General features: G+C 54.4%; 7 protein-coding genes across 7 annotated transcripts; 3 read left to right on the top strand and 4 right to left on the bottom strand.

The window, feature by feature from the left end:
* Positions 1-2,157: 2,157 nt before the first annotated feature.
* Positions 2,158-2,637, bottom strand: IUM83_16530 (gnat family protein; the record flags this gene model as incomplete). Its single annotated transcript, XM_067941417.1, has 1 exon — positions 2,158-2,637. The coding sequence occupies one exon, from the start codon at positions 2,635-2,637 to the stop codon at positions 2,158-2,160; it is 480 nt and encodes a 159-aa protein (XP_067783243.1).
* Positions 2,638-3,026: 389 nt separating this feature from the next.
* Positions 3,027-3,545, top strand: IUM83_16531 (uncharacterized protein; the record flags this gene model as incomplete). The annotated part of the gene is made up of 2 exons (XM_067941418.1): positions 3,027-3,398; positions 3,477-3,545. The coding sequence occupies 2 exons, from the start codon at positions 3,027-3,029 to the stop codon at positions 3,543-3,545; spliced, it is 441 nt and encodes a 146-aa protein (XP_067783242.1).
* Positions 3,546-3,698: 153 nt separating this feature from the next.
* IUM83_16532 (AGC/PKG protein kinase) lies at positions 3,699-7,917 on the bottom strand (the record flags this gene model as incomplete). The annotated part of the gene is made up of 12 exons (XM_067941419.1): positions 3,699-3,818; positions 3,894-4,210; positions 4,269-4,354; positions 4,432-4,511; positions 4,576-4,998; positions 5,073-5,229; positions 5,297-5,823; positions 5,891-5,983; positions 6,069-6,659; positions 6,753-6,914; positions 7,032-7,232; positions 7,318-7,917. The coding sequence occupies 12 exons, from the start codon at positions 7,915-7,917 to the stop codon at positions 3,699-3,701; spliced, it is 3,357 nt and encodes a 1,118-aa protein (XP_067783245.1).
* Positions 7,918-9,670: 1,753 nt separating this feature from the next.
* On the top strand, positions 9,671-11,296 carry IUM83_16533 (RAVE (regulator of V-ATPase assembly) complex subunit RAV1/DMX protein, WD repeat superfamily; the record flags this gene model as incomplete). Its single annotated transcript, XM_067941420.1, has 1 exon — positions 9,671-11,296. One exon carries the CDS (start codon positions 9,671-9,673, stop codon positions 11,294-11,296), a length of 1,626 nt encoding a protein of 541 aa, XP_067783244.1.
* Positions 11,297-13,752: 2,456 nt separating this feature from the next.
* On the top strand, positions 13,753-18,340 carry IUM83_16534 (RAVE (regulator of V-ATPase assembly) complex subunit RAV1/DMX protein, WD repeat superfamily; the record flags this gene model as incomplete). The annotated part of the gene is made up of 5 exons (XM_067941421.1): positions 13,753-13,832; positions 13,915-14,038; positions 14,117-14,240; positions 18,057-18,106; positions 18,185-18,340. 5 exons carry the CDS (start codon positions 13,753-13,755, stop codon positions 18,338-18,340), a joined length of 534 nt encoding a protein of 177 aa, XP_067783247.1.
* A 384-nt stretch (positions 18,341-18,724) lies between these two features.
* IUM83_16535 (Carbohydrate-binding protein) lies at positions 18,725-19,843 on the bottom strand (the record flags this gene model as incomplete). The annotated part of the gene is made up of 1 exon (XM_067941422.1): positions 18,725-19,843. One exon carries the CDS (start codon positions 19,841-19,843, stop codon positions 18,725-18,727), a length of 1,119 nt encoding a protein of 372 aa, XP_067783246.1.
* Positions 19,844-20,036: 193 nt separating this feature from the next.
* IUM83_16536 (gpi transamidase subunit pig-u family protein) lies at positions 20,037-21,718 on the bottom strand (the record flags this gene model as incomplete). Its single annotated transcript, XM_067941423.1, has 6 exons — positions 20,037-20,275; positions 20,351-20,475; positions 20,551-20,711; positions 20,779-20,922; positions 20,990-21,203; positions 21,264-21,718. 6 exons carry the CDS (start codon positions 21,716-21,718, stop codon positions 20,037-20,039), a joined length of 1,338 nt encoding a protein of 445 aa, XP_067783248.1.
* Positions 21,719-22,466: the final 748 nt, after the last annotated feature.

The following is a 22,466-nucleotide window of genomic DNA, read 5'->3' on the forward strand; positions in this document are numbered from 1 at the left end:
CGACCTTCTGGGCCTGAGATAAATACATAATAATATATTATTACTGCTCTGTGATTGGCCGAAACCCTCTCTGTTAGAATACATTGCTATTCGGGGTGCCACACACATTTCGCGATACAGCGCGCGAAATACAAGAAGTGCGCTGGACAGGGGTTAACCCGGACCTTCAAACGCGACTTGCAGGAACTTTAAGCACGCAGGACCTTCAAGCATGCTGGACATTCGAGCACCGAACGCGATCGCGTAGTAGTGGAGCGAGCTGGCACAGCGAGCGTAACGGGTTGTGACGACCAGTAGATCAAGTAGTAGAGCGAGCTGGAACAGCGAGCGTAACGGGTTGGGACGAACGGTATGGTCAGTGGTGGAGCGAGCTGGCACAGCGAGCGTAACGGGCTAAGACGAACGGTATGGCAAGTAGTGAAGCGAGCTGGAACAGCGAGCGTAACGGGTTGCAACGAACGGTATGGTCAGTGGTGGAGCGAGCTGGCACAGCGAGCGTAAGACGAACGGTAGGTCAAGAAGTGGAGCGAGCTGGCACAGCGAGCGTAACGGGTTACGATGAATGGTCCTTCAAGTGCGACCTGCCGGACCTTCAAGCACGCCGGAGATTCGAGAACGCTGGACCAAGCCCGCTGGACCTTCAAGCACCGAGCGCGATCGCATAGTAGTGGAGCGAGCTGGAACAGCGAGCGTAACGGGTTGGGATGAACGGTATGGCAAGTAGTGGAGCGAGCTGGCACAGCGAGCGTAACGGGTTGGGTCGAACGGTAGGCCAAGTAGTGGAGCGAGCTGGAACAGCGAGCGTAACGGGCTGCGACGAACAGGAAGTCAAGTAGTGACGAGAGCTGGAACAGCGAGCGGAACGGGTTGAGACGAACGGTATGTTCAGTAGTAGAGCGAGCTGGCACAGCGAGTGTAACGGGCTGTGACAAACGGTATGATCAGTAGTGGAGCGAGCTGGCACAGCAAGCGTAACGGGTTGGGACGAACGGTGTGTTCAGTAGTGAAGCGAGCTGGCACAGCGAGCGGAACGGGTTAGGTCGAAGGGTATATTCAGTAGTGGAGCGAGCTGGCACAGCGAGCGGAACGGGTTGGGACGAATGGTATGTTCAGTAGTGGAGCAAGCTGGCACAGCGAGCGTAACGGGTTGGGACGATCAGGAAGTCAAGTAGTGAAGCGAGCTGGCACAGCGAGCGGAACGGGTTGAGACGAACGGTATGTTCAGTAGTAGAGCGAGCTGGCAAAGCGAACGTGACGGGCTGGGACGAAAAATAGGCAACGTGGTGATGCGAGCTGGCACAGCGAGCGTAACGGGTTATGACGAACTGTACACCCGCCGGAGCGTAGCGGAGGGGGCTATGACAAATAGTGGAGCGAGCTGGAACAGCGAGCGTAACCGCCTATGACTAACCACACACACACCGCCGCGAAGCGGCGTCGATCGGCTAGTGTGTAATCTACTGTACACGCATGAAGCAAGGTCTACACGGTGTGGACTGGTGGAAGGCAGCCCACAACCCTTGGAGTATGCAACACGTTGGGTATCAAGACCAATTCGCATACTACAGGTAAGGTATTTGAAGACCAATGTACCAAAGTGTCTTCGGTTCGCTCTTGAATCTTGAAAACTGCCGACGTCTGTCGATAGTTCAAACAAGCGGAACTCCATACGAGGAAAGCCAAAAATATATTTATTAAAAATGTATTTATATTTTCCGGTCTGATAATTTATTCGTCGTATGAATCGATTGCAATAACGACATTTAGTTTCTTGCATGACAGGTTGTTTAAAGGTGACCAATTCAATATTTACAATATTATAAGAAAATAATTCATTTCGGCATTTTGTAATGTTGCAACAGGTATTTATTTAATGAAATGATAAAAATAGTTATAAATATAATTGTCGTCTTCCCTGTCCGCGTCGAACATGTCTACACTAGCTGCACGACAAAATTACGTGCGTAGTGAAAAACTTCGAGTGTCTTTCTCAGGTCGTTGTCATTGCACTTACCAAGACCTGCGACCTTAAAGTTATCGAGACAGATAATCTGGTGTCGGTAGGTTTCGCAAGCTGTATATACAAAACTATTAAAACAACAAGGTACAAGTAGAAGAACTTTGTGCGGCCTGGCACCTCTAAACCAGAGTTCAACATTAATGCAGCGCGTACTCCATCACAAACGCAGTGCGTGGCTCCAACCGACGGTAGTAGTCTTCGACAACAGCCTTTTCAACGAAGCCCAGCGCCCTGTAAAAGGCCGTGGCCTCCTCATTGCCCGCGTGGACATGCAGCCTCACGCCATGAACCTCATCCCCGTCCTTCTCCGCCGCCTTGGCCTGCTCGATGACCTTCATCACCAGCTTGCGACCGATTCCTCGACGTCGGAACCGCGCCGGCGCCGCCAGCGTGCGCAGCTGCACCGAGCGTTGTCCGTCCCGTTCTAGCTCCAAGTCGGCGACTGCCGCTCCGCTGACGACATCCCCGTCCACCACCGCAGCCCACGACAGTCGGTGCGGGTCCTTCTCCGCTCGACGGTAGCAAAAGGCCGGGGGTTGCACCGGCAGCACCCCCAGGTTGAGCTTCTGCACCGCCCGCACCAGCGCCGCGTCGTCCGTCAAGCAGCGCAGCTCCATTATATAATTCCTTGGTGGGCAGACGCTTAGCCTCGCGCGTGTGCACGAAGTTCGTCCAGCGCCGCCAAATTCGAAATCTGAAACGAACCAGTTTAGAGATCTGTAATCTATTTAGATCCATAATTCTGCGCAATGGTGCAGCTCACAGCACGACTTTATAAGGTAGAACTCCATCAACCCTTCTAGCGTCGGTGCATTGCGGCGGTATTAACCCCTTAAGAAGAGCGATCGATCGTTGGTCACATACACCTTTGTTTGCACTGTGTTTCCGCACTACCCGATACAGTAGCAAAACGATCGTAGAGGCATAAGGCCCGGTTGCATCCCCTCTCTCCACATTTGCATCACTATTGGTAGAGTATTAGTTGGGTGGACGAGAGACGCTCTCGATGGCTATGACCTTCTCCAGCAGCGGTGGCGGCCGTGCAGCGCTGTGCTTCCCTCGAGACGGCGCCTGGTTCCAGGGTTACTTCGTCTGCGCGTCGAGTCGCTCGCAGCTCGGGCTGATGGGCGAGGAGATCCCTGTCGACGAGTGCGTGGCGTGTCCCGACGGGGGCTACCAGGAGTACCGCCTCACGGTGATACACTTCGCGGCGGACAGGGAGGTGGGGCTGGTGGTGAGGAAGACGGGGGGAGACTTGTGCCAATTGGACAGCGACGCGCTGCAGTTCCAGCCGTCGATGCTGCTCACGGACGACAAGGCTGTCGAGGCCATTGAGACCTACTTCCCCACTATCGCGGAACGTGTCGACCATGACGCGGTGCGTAGATCAACTTGTGGTCATTTTAGCGTTGCAGCGCACTTTAGGTTCTTACGTTGATGGCATATTTGTGAGCAGAGTTTGTTGCGTGAGTTCACCGTGTGTTTTGGCGATATGGAGATCTCGGGGCTTGTCTTCCCATCGTAGAGCAGGCAGTACGGTAAGCTAGTTCTACAGTATGAACTCATCCAGTTAGCAAGAACAAATACTTCAAATTTTGGTGGTAATGACTTGATGCTGCCAGCTTCCGCAGTCGTCGTGCTAGCGATCAACGTCTGCCAGCGGCGAATTTATACATGTCTAGAAACCAGCGAGCCAGTCGACGTCGCCCGTGTAAACGCTGCCGACGTTCAGGTCTTCGTGACTCCCGCTGGCCGCAATCTGCTTGAATTCTGATGCAGCCTCCGGTTCGAGGGGTGCCTGCTCAATCGACAAGAAAGGGTAACGAAAGTTAGCAAAGCTTCGGACTTTGAGAGCATTGACTTGCACGCGTACCGAGAACGAGCCAATCTTAGTGGCCTCCCACGACGTTCCCGCGAAGAAGGCGTGCTTCTTGATCGGTTCGCAGGCACCGGCGCGGACTTCGGAGTACCCCAGACGCCTTGCGGGATCCGGGCTCAGAAGACTCTCAATGATATCCTTCAGCTCGGTACTTGTGTGCTCGGGCCACGATAACTGGTCCGGGCGGAACGACGCGATGTCATTCAGAATCTCAAGGTCGTTCTCGTTCTCTCGGGTGAAGGGAGTCGCGCCAGTGAGCATTTCGTACATGAGCACGCCAAGTGCCCAGTAGTCTGCAGCGATGTTGTGACCTGCAGATATCAAAACCGTCAGATTTGAACATTCCACGGACCGACAATTCTCTCCTACCTTCGCCTGTAATTTGCTCCGGAGCCAGGTACTCAGGGGTGCCACAGACAGTGTAGGTTCGGCCGCGGCCAACGTACTTGGAGAGCCTACACCACATGGAAAACAGAAAACGCGCATCAGCAAACTAACACGAACGAATTTCTTAGGCATATGGATAGCATACCTCAGATTGATCATGCGAAGGTTGCCGCTGCGGTCAACCATCAAGTTCGTTGGGTCAACCGTTCGCGAGACAACTCCCTCCTGAAAGTTACAGAACAAAATAAGAAATCGTGTGATTCTGACCAGGGAGTGTACAAAAGCTTACCGCATGCATGAACTCGAGGGCCATCACCACTTGTGCAGCATAGTATCGGACAAAAGACTCGCCGTGCGCCTCGCCGTTCAGGAAGCTCTCGAGGGTGCCAACGATTTGCGTTTCGTAAAGCATGTGGATGTCCGAGTCGTTCGAGTTCATGGCCAGAAGCTGCGGCACAAGCGCATTCTTTTCATAGAGAGAGACGTAGATATCGCGCTCGCCGCTGACATGTTTCTGCATGCCAGCATCAACGATAGCTTGCTTGCTCACTGATCGCAACGTCAAGTACACTGGAGGGGACGAGCCCTTGACTTCCACCAAGCGAACAGTGTTGGTCAGGTCCGACATCACACTCCCGACAACCTCCACGTCATCGATAGACTTGGGCGTCTGCGTTTTGGATTCGTTGTCAAACTCGACAAATGATTTTGCCTAGATGAATGTTTAAGAAGAAGTTAGAACATAGTTAATAGCGAGTCGGAAGCACATACACTTGCAGAGCTTACCGTTGCTTCCTTTTGCGCCTCCGAGATTCTGGTCTTGCGCGAACGACGGAGCTTGTCTTTCTCTAGGATGGACGACAGCTTGCCAACCGCAAGCTCCAAGGCATCCTTTCTGATGAAGAGACACTCCGTGCGCTCAATCGCTCGGATTGATCGTTGGCTAAACACAACCAAAAATGCAGTTAGCATGATCACTAACACGACGCTGAAAACTGCGGGAACTGTACCTGATTGACCGTCTTCGCACAAGTGCGATTTCACCGAAATAGTCAAAAGTCTTTAGTTCAAGTGGCGCCACGTTGTCCATCTTTGAGGTCGACTCGATACGACCACTGGTGATCAGGAAGAAGCCTGGCTCTGTCATTCCCTCGTGGAGAACAACTTGATTGGGCTCGAACACCACGGTACGCATCTCTTCCGCAACTAGATTCGTCTGCGCCACAGTCAATGGGCGCAGCAAGCTGATCTGGCGTAGTCGGCGAACGACGTCGCGCAGCGGCCGCCCACGCATCAGAATAGAGCGGAAGGCAATTCGGTCAAGTGCCCACAGCGTACCCTTCTCCTTCGTAACAACGGTGTTAACACGAGGATTCGGGTAAATAAGTGCTAGCTCGCCGAATGTCGGGTGCGAGTCTGCTGTGGCCTTGTACACTTGGACCACCTCGCCATATGCTTCCGGAGAGGAATCGTTCTCCGGCGAAAGCTCAGGTGTTTCACCCTTGATGTGACGAGCCTCAAATTCGCCGGTTTCCACCTGTAATGGCAGTTCACACACATTAGCTTTCAAAAAGATAACATAGCACAGTATCTGCGTTGCATACCAAATAGAACGTGTCGCCAGGAACCCCTTGATGCATAACAATGTCACCGGCACTGAACTCGAGCTTCTTCAGCACGGAGATGACTTCGTGAATCTGAAAGGGTACACCAGGAACAAATAAATTTCGAGCTCACACGTCATGCACAGGTCGCAGCGAACAAGCTCCAGAAGTTGGTTACCTTCTTGTCACTCAGGTGGTTGAATAAAAAGCTTCCCTGAACAGCCTTCTTGATCCATTCCTCTTCTTCCTCGGATTTTCCCTCGCTTTCAATCAAATTCGGGATTTGGCCAGGTTCGTCGTCGTCATCCATGAATGCCTCCGCAAGCGACAAACGGATCGCGTCTGTCCCAACAATCGTATCCCTGCGAGCGTGGTTTTTCGTGATGCCACGTACAGGCCTCTGCATCGACTGAAGATCCAGAACCTCGCCACCAACGTAAATACTGCCGCGAGGACCATCACGCTCCTTTGCTGGGGTAACGCCATCTAGGAAAATGCAGATTGCAGTGATATCATCTGTTCGCACTTCAAACTGCAGCCAGCGGTTGTACGCCTCCTCGACCAAGGCGTGACACGCCTCTGACGGGTTCTCGTACTGCTTCACGATGTCGACCACGTTCTGGCTCGTGAGGAATTCGAACACACCGTCACTCGCAATGATGATAAACTTGTCGTGAGGGTTCAGTCCCTTGCACAAAATTTCGGGTTCAGCCGTCACGCCCAGCTCCTCGGAAACCAAATCGCCAATACTTCGCGTGAATGCAGTGCCCTGCAGGATAATGACAACGAAAAAAGAAAAGTCAGGACTAACAAGTAATAAATCAGGATCAGGCCACTTCAAGCTGCTATCGCCGCTGCTTACGGGGTACTGTCCGTAAGGATGCCAGATGCGTGGTGGGTCTCCGTTCTCGTCGATCTCATCTCCGAGGGAAAGGCCCCAGTTCTCGTGGATAGGCTCGAGGCCTTCCACTTGGTCTACCGTCAAGATACGTGCTCCACACTTCTTGACACGAACGCGCTCGTCCTGATAACCGGGCATCATAACGTGAAAACAATTAGGTCAGTTTCCCCAAAAGAAAAGAAAAGCACAAAACGCCCCAAGCGTTTCGCGTGAGTACGTCAGTGAGTTAGGTGCACGCACCTTGCGGAAGGGCGTCTGGTCGATGGACAGCGGCTTGGCCACCAAGTTGGCCTCGCCCTCGCGCGTCGAGGCCTTGAGGTTCTCCTGCGCGATGATGGCCCTCGAGTCGCCCACGTTCGAGACGTGGATCTCGTTGCCGCAGAAGAGCACCGAGATGGACGTCGTGCCGCTCATCGAGTCGTCGAAACTCGCCTCGTGCATCTAGTGGATAGTTACAACTGACAGTGAGTTCTCTCTCCAGCGTCACATAGTCAGTCAAGAGTACTGGTGCCCAGACAGCACGCACCGCCCGGTTGGTCTGCACGTGGGCCCTGGTGAGCGCCGGCAGCACGCCCATGTTGTCCTCGAGGTTCTTGATGATGTTCTCGGGCAGCTGCTCGGCCGCGAACTGCGAGCAGATGTCTCCGTACTGGCCGTGGCCGTCGAAGACCGCGAAGAAGGCCTTCTGGTCGTCGCCCGCGAAGTGCGTCTCGCAGTAGTAGCTGTCCTGGTTGGCCTTCTTGCGCGCCTCCGGGTAGTAGCCGCGCTTCGAGTAGTACGAGTAGCGCAGGTTGTAGGCGCCGATCTTGACGTGGTGCGTGTTCTCCACGTGCTGCGCGCTCGGCCGGTGGTGCAGCGGCGGCGGCGCGAAGGCGTCGGCCTGCGGCTGCGACTGCGACGAGCGCGACGACGCCGAGCCGGAGCCGGAGCCGGAGCCGGAGCCGGAGCCCGACGCCGGCTGCTCGTCGTCGCGGCCGTTCTCCTTGGCGGGCTCCGTGTCCTCCGTGTCCGCGAGCTTGTGCGGCGAGGGCGGCAGCGCCGCGTAGGGCACGGCCACGGCCTGCACGCCGCCGTCGTCCTTGTCCGTGACGACGGCCGCGGCCTCGGTGGAGCAGCAGTTGCCCATGGCGCACTAGGCTACTAGACGGCTGGCTGGTCCCGTTCGTGCCGCTTTCCGCACTGGCGCGTGTGTGCGTGTGTTGCCTTTTCGTCGTCGGCGGTCCGACGCGCACGGAAGAGGTGTGCTGTGCTCTGCGCTTGCTCGAGCTCGTGCTCCTGCTCCTGCTCTTGCGCTGCTGGCTTCCCTCACTGCAGAGTCGCCCTGTTGTACTGAGAAATGGGCGCGGCAGATGGCGCGCGGGGCCTATTTTCTGGGCGCCCAAGCGCGGAAAAGGTATTGGAACAGAGGAATTGAGCGAGGACGAGGTTGCTGTCGACGACGACTGCGCTCGGGTTCCGGCAGATTAGCCACTGGTGCGTTTGACTGCGTGCTCGACACTAGTAGATTTTACGATATAGGCTTTGGTTGAAAGAAGGACGGATTTCTCGACTCGGTGACGATGGCCGCGCGTGTCTGCGTTCGCAGTTTCGCTCTCCTCTGCCAGTAGCTGGGTGCGTACCCAGTGTTGGTTCTTGCTGTAATGTAGAGAGCGATATATTCTCCTATCGATCAGGATGGAAAGAGAAGGAGAGATTCTGCTCTGCCGTGCCCTTGGCTAAGCTCTGAAACCTATCCGACATGTTCGTCATGAACCAGCGCTGGTCTGCAAAGCGGTCAGCTTCCTTGGGTTTCCTAGCTTGCCTTATTTTTCGTCAAAAGAAGCCGCTGCCGCGGCGTATGTATGCAATGTTGGTTGAATACATGTGACCTGACCTGACCTCACTGTCATTTTATCAGAACTGCATGACAACGCGACCTCAAAAGCGCAACGGATGACGGGGGGCGTTCTCCAATTCGTACCAACGCCAGGATTGGCAGTGTGCCAATACATTTCGCGGCTTCGCAGTTCTGTCATCTGATCCCCAATTTCAGCGCGCATATACAGTATCTCTACAGACACCTTCGCTGAAGATAAATGCATGTGGTCCTGGGAGACCAACTTGCTGGTTTGTCTGTGGCTAACCTCACAGCTCTTATTATCCTCCAAGGAAAAAAAATCAAGTAGAATAAAAATGATCTTCCAGCGAAAGCGCAGCAACCTTGTGACTCGCCACGCATTTAATCTATCACTAGTGACGAGGTTACCGAGAGTTGCTTTAGTTGACATCAAATGTCGAGCCGGCCTATTTGGGTCATTCCGCCTCCCCTCTAAATGGGTCGCATGCCCCGTCCACACCGAATGTAGGCCCCGGTCCTGTACTCGAATGATCGCACCATGTGCGACAATTTGTTGCCCTCAAATGCATCCATCTTTCCGTTCCATAAAGACAGTGGACAAACGAGACGAGCTCAAAAATTCGAACGCGAGTCAGCCAAGTTGAAGAGCAGTTGCTCCTCAACTGCACTCTATTGCCAGTGCCAATGTGCCGGTGGCAGCTCGCCACGGTCTCCGCTGCGGCAGCTCCAGCACATCCCTCTCGGCGCCGTGCATCAGGCTGATGATGGGGGCAGGCATCAGAGATAGCGCAGCAATTGTCACGCAGCCGTGTGGCTGGTCATGTCTACCGACCCTGTCATACTGCCTTCCGCATGTATTTAGGCAGGCCGGTCGCAAAAAAGCGTCTCGGTCGCTCCCAAATCACAAAATAATAGTCCTAACTGCAACCTAGTAAAAAATAGTCCCTCTTTTTTTTTCCCCGCAAAGTTCAACGTCGGTACCAGTTGTATACTCGGCGCAAGACAAGATCGTCAGAGTGAAGGTCACCCACCCTCGCGCACCATGGCGACGGCGCTGCGCGCCTGGAGCTGGACGCGCATCGACGGCCGCAACGTGCTGGCCGTGCCCACGCAGACGGAGATCCGGCTGTACGACAGCGACGACTTCATCCTGCTGGCGCGCCTGGCGCCGTCGGGCCACCGCTCGCCCGTGGCCTGCGTGCGCTGGAGCGCCTTCCACGGCAAGCTGGCCTCGCTCTCGGCCGAGCTGCTGCTGGTGCACGCGCCGCAGCGGGACGCGTCGGGGGGAGGAGGAGGCGTGCGCTTCGCGGCCGTGTGCCGCCTGCCGCTGGACGCGGCGCTGGGCGGCGGCATCCGCGGCCTCGCCTTCAGCCGCAGCGCCGACGAGCTGCTGTTCTGCGGGCGCGCGGCAGGGCTGGGCAAGCTCAGCGTGCGCTCGAGCAGCAGCAGAGACGACGGCCAGGCGCTGAGGCTCTGGGCGCGGCAGGACGAGGGCTGCGACGTGGCCAAGTACTCGCCCAGCGCCTTCGTGTTCGCCAGCCTGAGGATGCAGGACAAGCAGGTGAAGGTCTGGAGGATGCGCAGGACGCTCGGAGACGCAGACGAGAACCAGACGCTGGAGAGTGTGGAGACGCTGCAGCACCTGGACCCTGTGGTGTATTTCTCGTGGAAGCCGTCCACGACGCAGTGGCACTCGGCGCTGGAGACGGACGGCACCAGGAAGGCCCAGTGGTTCGAGCCGGCCAGGATACTGCTGACGTGCACGGCCACGAGGTCCGTGAGGATCTGGACGGAGAAGGACGGCGAGCAGGTGGGCTTCCAGCCGGTGCTGGTGTTTGAGCCGACCTACCCGATCGATAACGTGCGCTGGGTCATGTCGAAGAACAGGAACATCAGCGACGAGAACTTCCAGGTGGTGAACGACGTGCATGACAAACACGCGGATTGGATCTCGGGGGTGGATCATAACGGGATTTTGAGGCTGTGGCGAGTGGTGGGGATCGTCTCGGACGAGCCGACTGTGGAGGAGACGACGCTGCAGATTAAGGTCAATGGGGAAGACGACACTAAGAAACCGACCAATACGAGCGTGAGACTCGGAGAGGTTTGCGTCATGGCCTACTTCTCGCAAAACTACTTTGGAATGCCGTCCAAGCTGGGGATTGTGCTGCAGCGCGCAGATCATATCATGATGTCGTTCCACGTTGCTGTGGGCGAAGGAGATCGGCCCTCGCAGATCCTGAAGAAGTCGTGGTACAGAAGTCACCTTGGATCAATCTCGGCACTGTCCGCGCATCCGTCGCTGCCACTGATCGCTAGTGTTGATGCCCACCCTTCACACCATGACGGCACATGGAGAAATGAAATTCTCGTCTACTGGATCTCGTTTTCCGCTTTCTCTGCCGAGTCACGGCTTATTCCATCGGGTGTGCTGCCCTGTGCAAAGGATAGTGGTGAGGTGCTATGTATTCAATGGGTACCAACGCTGCACTTCGACGCCACTCAATACTTCTCGTTGCGTTTGAGTCAGGTACTATTGATGTTTATGGACGCTCTGCGAGAGCGGACGTCGCAGTTGTTTCTTCGCCAAGAGTGCAGCTGCCTCGCCAGCATCGACGACTCACTCGATCGCCAAGCTTATCGCCTTGGACATTCTACGATTACGTAACAGGGGAGTCTGGATTTGAGTACGAGGTTGCCTGTGAAAAGCCAACTGCAAGCTCGGATTTTGGCGTCCAGTTTGAGGAGAAAAAGGGAAAGCTACTGGTTTCAAGAAATAGCTCCAGCAACAAGTACATCAGCGAAGTGGTTGAAGGTGACGAGCTGGTTGGTATCAACAACAAAAGCGTGGTGGGTAAGGATGTAAAGGAAGTATTTTGCTGATCGACATGATTCCAAATGACGAATCGCTGTTGATGCGTTTTCGAGCTGCGTGCGTGCAAAATTACCAAGGGGCATGGGACCGTCGGCTTATGCAGCTCTTCCTCAGTCAGTAACCCCGCTCCCTTTCAGCCGACGTTTGCCACTGGCAACGGAGTCGAGATCGATTCGCCTGAACATTCAGTTGAGGAATATGCATCAGACCTTCGCCGAAGTTTTTTGTCCTCATTGGAGAAACAAAATCCTCAGAGCCCTCGCGGAACGGACAACGTGGTTCACGCAGGAGCAGTATCGATGTACGGAGGGTGGAGACAACTTCTTCATGTCAAGGCAGCACCAGAGCTGTCGTTGCTATGCGTATGCCCAGCTTACGCTGACGATGGCGAGTATATTCCTGATTCTGTCGTAATTTTCGGTATCACATCGTTGCCTGGAAAACTTTGTGTCTGGAAAGGCGTCCGAGATGCAGCATACCACTCGTTTGAGTTAATTCCGCTCCAAATCCATGACCCAGCAATCGAGAAGAAAAGTAATATTACCTCTATTGCCGGCGAGAGAGACTACCGTCAGCGAGCGTTTTCCACCAAACGAGTGCAAAGTCGCAACAGTTTGAATTCACTGCTTTTTGTCGGCGATGCTTCTGGCAACATCGAGCATTGGCGTTGCCAGATTGTAGGGGATATTATTCATTTCACGATGATGAGCTCTCACTCCGTTTGTGGTACCACTTCCCCTCCCTCGCCCAATGGACATTATGTACGTGAGGTGTCCGGTTCGTTTTGTAGACGTGGATACGTTTCTGCGGATCAATTGGAGAATTCAAGGCAAAGTGGTGATGCAGATACGGTAGTCACTAGCGGTATTTGCCATATCGAGGTGGACGATCCGAACCGTCTGGCTGTCCTACATGCTGACCGCCCGGAAGAGCTGCATGTGTTCGAAGCGGAATCTGGCCTGGGAATTTTACGCATGGAGGAGTTCATACCATCCAACGGCCGCGGGCATGTTTTAGGCTTCTGCTGGTGCAATTCACACGTCGAGTTTAATGTCGATGCTCTCGCTGTGAGATACGAGTCTGCAACTGTCATTTACCAGTACGATACGAATTTGCATCGCTGGGCTCAAGTCGGAGACGACATTGTGAGTCCCTTGCCACTATTTGATTGTACGCGAGATTCGTCTGCCTTATTAATTGGAGGGGGCCACCTGAAGGATTCACGGTTAGACCAACCATCGTTCCAACCAATTTCCAACGAAATGCCCGTGGTTATAGGCAAGTGGGATGAGCCGGGAAGCCTTTTGCAGCACTCTATGGACTGGAAAGCGGCTGAGTCCCCGCAGAAACTCCCTGTTTGGCACCCTTATGTGCTTCTCACAACGATGTTTGGAATGCACGCCCGTGTGGGGGAGAAAGACACGTCGCTTGCTGGAGATCGGGCCTCCTATGAGTTTTCAAGGGCTTTTAAAGATGCCACTCAAATGCTAAAACTACTTGCGAAAGTCCTGGAAGACGAGTCGTCAGCTCGTGCTAGCGCCACTAGTGGCGTTTTATCGTACACTGGGTCAGAACGACCAAGAAGGGATTCTGCCAAGGAGAATGGATCGGGACGAGCTCGAATGCTCGAATCTATTGGTCGATACTCGACATCTATCCATCGAAGCGATAACATCGATAAAGCAGAAAACCTGTTCGCAGCCCCGACGAGAAGCCAAAGAAAGGACAATTATGAAGAGGACGACTTGTTTGCCGACGAAAACGACCAGGGAACATTGGCATTGGCTGAAGCAGCGACTATCTTAGAAGCAGTTGATATCATGCTCTTGGGAAAACGACATCCGCTGCAAGCAAATGCCTCCATTTTGTTTGCTTCATTCAGCGAAGAACATCTCCTGGAGATGAAAGCACTTCTCGCTTTTGTGGAGGCGATTCAGTCCCTCGGTTTTGATTTGGACGCTTCCGCTGCAGATCTAGGGGCCAAGCGCTTCTTTTCGATGTTTTTGTTCGCGAAATCACTGAGAAGCGCCGTGCTTGCTCACACCGGCGACAGTAGCGACTTCTCAAGCAATCCGCAAAATGGCGATTCCGACCCTTTTTCTGGCAAATTGAAGTGGAGAAATACATACAGTGAACGCGAAAGCTGCTTTTGGCTTCCAAACTTGGAAGAAACGCCATCTTCAGGACTTTTGTGGGCCTTACATTCGGATGCGCAGCAGTTTTTATGGGAGCACTGTATTCAACCCACCATGCAATGGGATGATATTCGTCCGCTGTGGTTGGGACTCTGGATCAAGGATGTCAAGGACCTTCGGGGTATCGTTGAGAGGTGGGTTAACTGTTTCAGGGATGGGAGATGTTTTTTTCCGTTTATAATCGTAGTGATTATGTGCTTTTAATGTTGTGTCCAGATTTGCGAAAGTCTCCTATGCAAGGACAAAAGATGCTATGGACGTATGTTTGTTCTACGTGGCATTAGGCAAACAGAAAGTTCTGAGCGTGTTGGCGAAACTAACTCAATCAGAGTCAAACAAGGTGAGGATTGTCATTGTGTGCTTCGTATGGCACTGGCTTGTTGTGCCGTTTTTCACATTTTACGTTTTCTTGCTTCAGACACTGGCATCTTTTCTCGAAAATGATTTCTCCGACAAACGCTGGAGCAATGCTGCGATTAGGAACGCGTACTCGCTGCTTAGCAAGAAGAAGTACGAGGCAGCTGCAGCATTTTTTCTCCTCTGTGAGCCTCCACGTATTCAAGATGCTATCCGAGTGTTGTCAGTGCGTTTGGGAGACCCAAGCTTGGCACTGATCATTTCCAGACTTGTGGAATACCGTCTAGACGATAAAATGCAGAATGATTTTACCGTGAATCAAGCTGGTATTTCGCCCGCGGGGACTGTTACAAAGCAATTGCTGGAGCAAGACGTGGTCCCTCTTTTCCGCATAAAGCACGAGGTATGGTTGGAGAGCTGTGCTATGTGGTGGCTCGAGGAATTTGAGCAGTCATGGGCTGTACTGCTTCCGCAGTTCCAAGACGTGGATGTATGTGGAGGTAGCGAAGTAGGTCTCCCTACCAAGAATACCTTGGTGTCCAGTGTGATGCGAGCGACGCATTTCTACGTGAACCTCACGTCTCTCACGGTTTACTTTCAGCACCTCCACTCCTGCGTTAACTCTTCGTTGTTGAGATGGGCCAAGAAGAAAATGCAACAGCAAGCGTTTCCTGACGATCCAGTGTCCCCAATAAACATCTCTTTGAGTAAAAAACGTCTCCAGCTGGCGTCAACCGCAGACATCGAGCATGCATTTTCGTTCGCGGCATATGTATGCAAGCGAAGCGGCTTGAGTGATACTGCACTCGTGGAAATGCTTCAAGCACGGCACCTCGTCAACCTTCATGCGCGCTTTGAGATCTCGACAGTTGAGTCTGGAAGCAACTCGATCAGCGATTTGGTGCTAGACGAAGAACTAAATGGAGAATCTGGCAGCCCTACCTCACCTCGATTCCAGTCATCAGTGAAAACCTTGAGACGAGGAACGACGCTGTCGCTCGTTACTTCTCCACTGGTCAGTAAATCCGCAAGGTATGGCGTTTGGAGTAAGTCGCCGAGGCGAATGAGCTTTATGGACAAGCCTGGCCTCTTGTACATCGACCCCCAAGTATCGGGGAAGAAGTCACAACGGCAAAGGGCAAGCTCAATAGCATGGTCGACAGGGTTGCAAACAGAGAAAACTCTACCGGCAGCCCCGTGGCTAAAAGCACAGATTGCTGACATCGAGTGTAGGCGGTGGGCTTCGTCTGCCTTTGTGGGTAAAATGATTGGTATTCGTGTGGCGCGCGAGATGATCAGCCACTTCCGCTCCGAGTTAGATATGTGGTTTCGGCACGGTGATGGTATTGATTCCCCCACCCATGCAGTGACCATCACTACAAACCCCGGGCAACGCCATCATCATCGCGTTAAGCTTCACAGGGAGTTTTTGGATGAGTTGTGCACACCACTTTGTGAGCAGTTCCAGGTCGACCGCAACTATGTCTATGAAGCTGCGCTCGCTGTGATGCATCCGCACGCATACCTCCACATCGTCGAAGTCTGCTTCCTGCTCTCGGAGCTGAACAGGGTTACGACTTTACGCAAGTGGATTGAGTATGTGTCGCTGTCAATGCTGCACTCGTGCTCAACGTTTGCGTCATGCAGCATCGCTGAGGACGTGTATCGGGACTGGGAGGGCCTTACAATTCAGCTATGTTACATCCTAAATCTCGATGCACAGGGCCAAATCAACATTCCAGCTCAAGTGATTGCGCACATAAGTGTTGCGGTTCGTACTGGAATTATCTTCCTGGGCTGGGCGCGGCAAAGATCTGACATTGTTCGCCAGGCTGTTAGTTTGCCATTTTACACTTACGGCACAACTAATACTGAGTCCAATGGCGAATCAAGTCCCAGTCTGAGCTCGTTTGCGTTTGAGAAGAACTTGCGCTTGCTCTGCAGACTGTTGCAGAGACCCACTGCGAATGCAAGTGAAATGCGCAAAACTAGGATATTCGAAGGAAATCTAGGGTATACTTTCCTAGGTGCCGTTGCAGCTCACCAAACGAGCGATGACAGCATTTCACTGTTGTCATGGGGAGGTATCGCGAATGCAGCAAGCCAGAACCAGTTCAAGATTCGCAAGATGTACACACTGATTCTCATGGTCTCGGTGCTCCGCACGCTGTATGCCCGAGCTACAGTTTTCCTCAGTACCTATCAAGAGGGAATTGACGATGATGATGATGAAGTAACCGAGGCAGACATTTCAAGCTCTCTGTTTACTCCGCAGAAATTATGGAAAGCATTGGGTGAAGGTCCATTGGAAGGACTGAAGAGGTGGTATGCGCTCATCGAGTCTCACCTCAGGTGCGAATTTGACTATTCCGTGAAAGAAGTGCCGTGTCTCTGTGGCCTTTACGGCCTTGATACCGCAGCATTCGAAGAAGCAGCGGCCACAAACCGTGATTGGGAGCAGCAGAGCAGCAATGAACGCGATACTGCGAGTGCCGATATGTCTCTTAGCAGTGAAACTGAGGACAGTAACCCGATTATTGACCGTGAAGGTGATATCATGCAAGACATCTCCGCTCCTTCTGAGTCTCAGGGGATGTCTGGAGACGAAAGTCCAGACAATTTGCAGTCTTTCCTTCGCGATATTGGGATGAGTTACGAGCTGCATGCGACTTTGGTGAGCGCAAGTGATGACTATGTGCTGTTGCTGATGCAGAATCCAGATTTTGGTGTGCGAATAACCTTACGGCGATTTCGTGTAGACCCGCGGGTGTACGTGAAAAGTTTTGTGCTGCGAGATGCGTTTAGTTGGTTCGTTCGTCACCAGATCTTTTGCAGCGAGACCAAAGCAGACACCATCGCGCAAATTCACGCTTTTCTGACGCGTTGCTGTAAGCAGCGTAAGCTACGGTTACTGGTGGCCCATCGCGGTGAAGATGCTCAGATGTTTCCGTTTGATCGCTTTCATGCACGCCCGCGGCATGAATGTGATGCTGACACCAGCTCAGCAGCGTCAATTTCAAGCGAGCTTCCTATTCCGCGGTCGCGGCTGCCGAGTGCGGCAGGATCGATCACAAGCGATGTACCCATGTCACGATCAGGGCTATCTAGTGGTGCTCAGGTGTCGGAACCGAGCGAGCCTGAAGCTCTTCCTGAGGCATTTTACTTGCAGTCTATTATGTTCGTTGACCCTTGGGAAGTTGAAGCGGAGTGGAATGTACGTCGATACATGCACGCTACACAGTCTCCACTCCACGTTGAGCTTGGGTGGGATCGACTTAGTCCGATTTGCTTGGAGACATGTGATAACATTGTCGACTCGGTGTTTGAGGATCCTGATCTCGTAGCAATGTGGAGGACCACTGGGGGAGAAGGTTGGCTTGTTACGGCCATCACTCAATATCGCTTAGATGGCCTGCACTCATATCGCACACTTCATCAGCACGTCCAACGTGGCCTCGCTGGGAAAGAGGAGCCACGAATCCCGCTTCTCGTTGAAATTTATTCCCGTAGCCAGCGAAATGCAATGTTTGAAGAAGCGGGGTTGCCCCACCGCTTTATCGGAGTGATTACGGTGGAGCTGGTTGAAGCGAAAGATTTGATTGCCTGCAGCTGGATAAGCAAGTGGAGTAACGCCTACGTGTTCTTGGAGCTATCTCATGCGAAAGATAAACCACGCGAAACAGCCGAAGAGTGGAGTCTTCAAACGTACCGTAGTCCAGTTGGCGAAGGCGGAGTTAACCCGAAGTGGAATCTTGCGGAGAACAATTTTGTTTTTCGCTTCGCTATCCCCACTCATGGAAAACACACTACCCGTCCCACGAGAGGTGTCCACTTCTGCAATGGAGGGGGTAGCGTTCGCAAGGTGGGTGCCGAGACCAGCCGCTTGGCGGCACAATTATGGAATGCCAAGATCACCGATCAGAATCGTGCTGCCGTGGACGCTTTGGAGAAGTTGCTTCCATCGGTGTTTTCAGGGCCACCAGCTATGTTGCGATGCACAGTGTACCAGAAGAATAAGGTTATGAGCCACCAGTTCATGGGGAGAGCAAAGGTGAGTAGAGCTTGTGCTCTGTTGTAGTCTTCGAAGTTTACCCAGATTGCCTCATACCTGTGTGCTTCTACGTTTTAGGTTCCTCTGGACGAACTCACGTCCGGCAACCCGATGGACTGCTGGTTACCACTTGAAGACACAACGAGCGGGTCGCTGCACGTTCGGATCTCTCTATCCTTCCAGCTCATGTGCTCGTCCATGGCTGGGCAATCGGAGCCAGAGGGCTCGCGGTGACTGCGGTGTACATGTACTTCGAAGTAATTGTTTTGGGAAAATATGGATATGTTGAGATCGTTTCGCAAAGTGTGCGTTGGTGTCGGTCGCCTATCGACGTTGCATCATGCTCTTGCCACCGGTCTTCACAACTATCAAGGCGAACGCCAGTCGATCTTCATTAGTGTTAGCTCTGCTATTACAATGACATGATACCCTGGTGAACTCCTGCCCTCTACGTACCACCACTACCTCGGCCTGTATTCATCTCAAAGCGTGAGGAAATGGCCCAGTCGTCACGGGGAGCACCCCAGGGGCGCTAGTCAGGCCGCCGGCCAGCGCGCGAACATCCTGCGATTGCCCGCCGGCCCCACACCGCTGCGCGTTCCTGCCTCACCCCGCCGCTCACTGCTGCTCCTGAGCACGACGCGCGTTCCTGATAATATCCAGCAGACCGCCGACGTTCTTCTTGTACAGCTGCAGCTTGGCGTCGATCTCCGCCCACTGCTCGGCGCCGAAGCGGCGCTGCAGCGAGCGCGAGATGGTGACCGTGCGCGCGAGCTGGTCGATCTTGGCGCTGGCGACGCCCGCCGTGATGGCGCGCACGACCCACTTCTCCACGTCCTCCTCGCCCACGTCGAGCGCCTTGGCCACGTCCGCGTACGGGATCTCCTGGAAGCCCGTGGGCAGCGTGCAGAGCGTGAAGAGGCGCATGGTGTCGGCCAGCTCGGCCTCCTCGAGGCCGTTCTCCTTGAACACGGCGGCGGCGCTCTTCTGGAAGGCCGCGAACTCCTTGAGCGTCTTGGTGGACACGATCTCCAGCAGCTCGAGCAGCTTCGAGCCCTTGAGCGCGGCCTGCACGACGGCGCTGGCCGCCAGGTCCACGCGCGCCAGGAAGCTGGCCACGGGGTTCTGCAGCACGATCTTGGCGGCGCGCAGGGCCTGCTCCTTGGGGGCGTCCTTGGTCTGCTCGAAGCTGGCCAGGTACTTCTCCAGCACGGCCAGCACCTTGAGCGGGTCGTCGGCCAGCTCCAGCACGTCGGCCACGGCCAGCAGCAGCGTGCGGCGCTGCTCGGCGCCGAGCTTCTGCGTGTCCAGCAGCGCGTCCACCTGCGAGAGGTAGGGCGCCACGAGCGCCACGTTGTCCGAGGCGGCGGCCAGCGCCAGCACGTCCAGCAGCGCCTGCAGCTGCACCTGCGGCAGCGCGCGCGCCTTGTTGAAGAGCGCGGCGGCCACGCGCAGGCGCAGCACGGCGCCGGCCTTGTCCTGGGCCTTGACGGCCTGCAGCAGCTGCAGCGCCTGCGCCTCGGCCTGCGGCGGCGGCAGCTGCAGCACCACGTCCCAGAGCAGCGCCGCGGCGCCCTCGGCGTCCGTCTCGGCCTCGAGCGCCAGCAGCTGCGGCAGCTTGGGGCCCACAGCGGCCACGACGGGCGCGTAGTCCTTCTTCTTGATGTCGGCCGCCAGGTCCAGGGGCGCGGCGCCCGGCAGCAGCTTGGAGACGTACGCGACGAGGTCCGAGGCCATGGTCACAGCTCGGCTTGGCTTGCTTGATGGGGATGGTTGTGGCCACGATAGGCGAGCCAACAGTTTATTGCAAGACGGCGATTGGTGGAAAAGCCGAATCAAGGAGGCGTGTGATTGGTGGGGAAAGCATAGAACTGGCGAACGGAATGCGCGGGCCTGCACAACGGCATATGGGTACATGTTGAAGTGGCCTCTAGTCTACCAGTAGCTTCTTGCTGGCGGCGCGGAACTTGGCCACGTCCTTGTCGCGCTTCATGGTGGCGCCCACGAACGCCGTGATGACCTGCGAGTTGAAGATCTGGTACACCAGCGTCTGGTTGTAGAAGAAGTTGGCGTTGCCCGACGCCGGGAACAGCCACAGGAACCACATCACCGGCAGCATGCACGTCGCCACGCCCAGACCCAGCACGTACACGAACCGATTCTCGATCGCTGAGCATAACAAAACGAAGAAAAGTGAACATGACAAACTGACGGAGATACGTGAACTGAACTTGTCATACGTACTCATGATGGTCTTTGGGTGCAGCGCCAGCATCGAGAGAAAGAAGCCGAAGTCACCAAACGACGGGTACGCTTGGAAGAGAGAGAAGATACCGATCAGCGTACACGCGTAGGCTTGAGGTCGGTGTCTGCAGATTATGCAACCAATCGTCGAGTTAGTGGAGAGGTTACCATTGGCAAAGCCGACGAACAGCTAGACGTACGCCAAGCGAAGGTAGATCGGCACCACGTATATGACCGGGTGCAGGTGCATGATGAAGAGGAAGTACGGGATGAAGCGGTCGAAGACTTCCATGAAGAAGTACCAGAAAATGCCAATGTTCGGCGTCAAATCCGAGTACTTGGCAACCCACACGTACGTTTCCTACATTTTAATACAGCACAATATCAATCACCACGATTTTCGCTTTCCTGCAGCTCCCAATTCGAACCTCCAAAAAGCCCCAGTCACCACTCAGACTCAACGACAGGTAGAACAGCAGGCCCAGCCAGATCCCAAACACCAGCAAGCAGGTCACCCCCAGAGACACCAAAGACGGTCCTGCCTGACTCACGTGGCCATCGTCATCTTCAGTCTACAACAGCAACAAACACCATACCGTTTAGTCCTGCGACTCTCCCACCTCAGCCACTTGCACCCACCTTCCCACTCTTCACACTTCGTAGCAGCAGCACGATCGGCACCATCAGGAAGAACGGATACACTGACAGGTACGTGCCAGCGGCCACGCACATCATGGAGGCAGCAAGCGCCCCCTCCGAGGCGAACACCAAGCTATAGAGCACAGCCAGGTGGGTGAACGACACCGTGGACATGGCGACGCTCGAGGCCAGCGAGTACGGGTTCACCAGCGCTCTGCAAGGAACAAAAATGTCAGTGGTTCTACCTCGTTCCACCCCGTTCTACCTCCCTTACATGAAGGCCACAGTAATGGGCAGGTTCTCCGGCTTGAGCAGCGGCGACACGGGCACTTGGCTGAGCCAGATCTCCCGTCCCTGGGCCTTGAGGCGCCGTCCCTCCTCCAGCTGCAGGTTCTTGGCGCAGAGGCGGGCGAGCCCCGCGGCGATGAGTAGATCCACACTGACGAACACCACGCATGCTGCCAGATACTGGAGGGCGGCTGGGGGCAGCTGTAGCACGGGGTACAGCAGGGCGAAGAGCAGCGGCGGCTGGTGGTACACGTCCCCCGAGTAGGGCGAGCCGGTCGAACGGAAGAGGTGGGCGCCCTCCTGCAGCCGCCGGAAGGACGAGACCGCCGTCACCAGCTCCGGGCGCGACACCAGCGTCGAGTGCACGGCCGGCAGCGCCAACAGGAAGCCGCGCACGCTCGCGCCCAGCAGCAGCACGAGCGGCAGCCCCAGTCGCGGCATCGCAATTGTTGTTGTTTTTGACATTTATGTTATTAATAATATTATTAATAAAATTAATATAGGACGAGCGTCCAGGTTTCCGAGATTCATAAAATACTCAGAAATCTGATTCTCCAGGAGAATTACAACCCATCAAATGACCATGCAACTCGATCTTCAGCCTCTTGGATTTATTCGTTTTCCATGAACGCAGCCGAAACCTATAGAATAAAATAACTCTCAATACAAAAGATGTCCACAACCTTCATTTACAACCGAGAAGTTACTGACATGACAGTGAGAATACTTTCAGACATATCGTCCTACGCTGACATCATTTCATGCGGTTTACATGCCAAGTCGAGATAGTAGTAACCCCCCGCTTAGAACAAACCAAACCACGTGGTTTGGTTCGGTAAACAAACCAAACCAAAATTACCAATGAACCTGGTTCGAAACGGTTTCGTGGTTTGGTTCGAAGTGGTTTGAACCGAGTGAGACGCTGCAAACCAAAACAAACCACGAGAATGTGGCTGGCTAAAAACCTCGATTTTAAACTGTTCACGATGCGGCTCTTATCGAGTAGTGCCGCGCTGCACAGCCGAAAGGCCAAGCGTCGTTGAAGACTGGAGCCGCTGTCAAAAACTAAAGCTGCATCAAGGTGAGATGCTCACCGCCTTCGGGAATGCAAATCCTGCCATCCAGTAGGTGCAAGCGAATAAGCCAACCTTGCTACCGATACCAGCCGCAGATTCTAATTCGTCGGGTA

This window comes from Phytophthora cinnamomi, assembly GCF_018691715.1.
Source record: "Phytophthora cinnamomi strain GKB4 chromosome Unknown Contig100, whole genome shotgun sequence".
NCBI lineage: Eukaryota > Oomycota > Peronosporomycetes > Peronosporales > Peronosporaceae > Phytophthora > Phytophthora cinnamomi.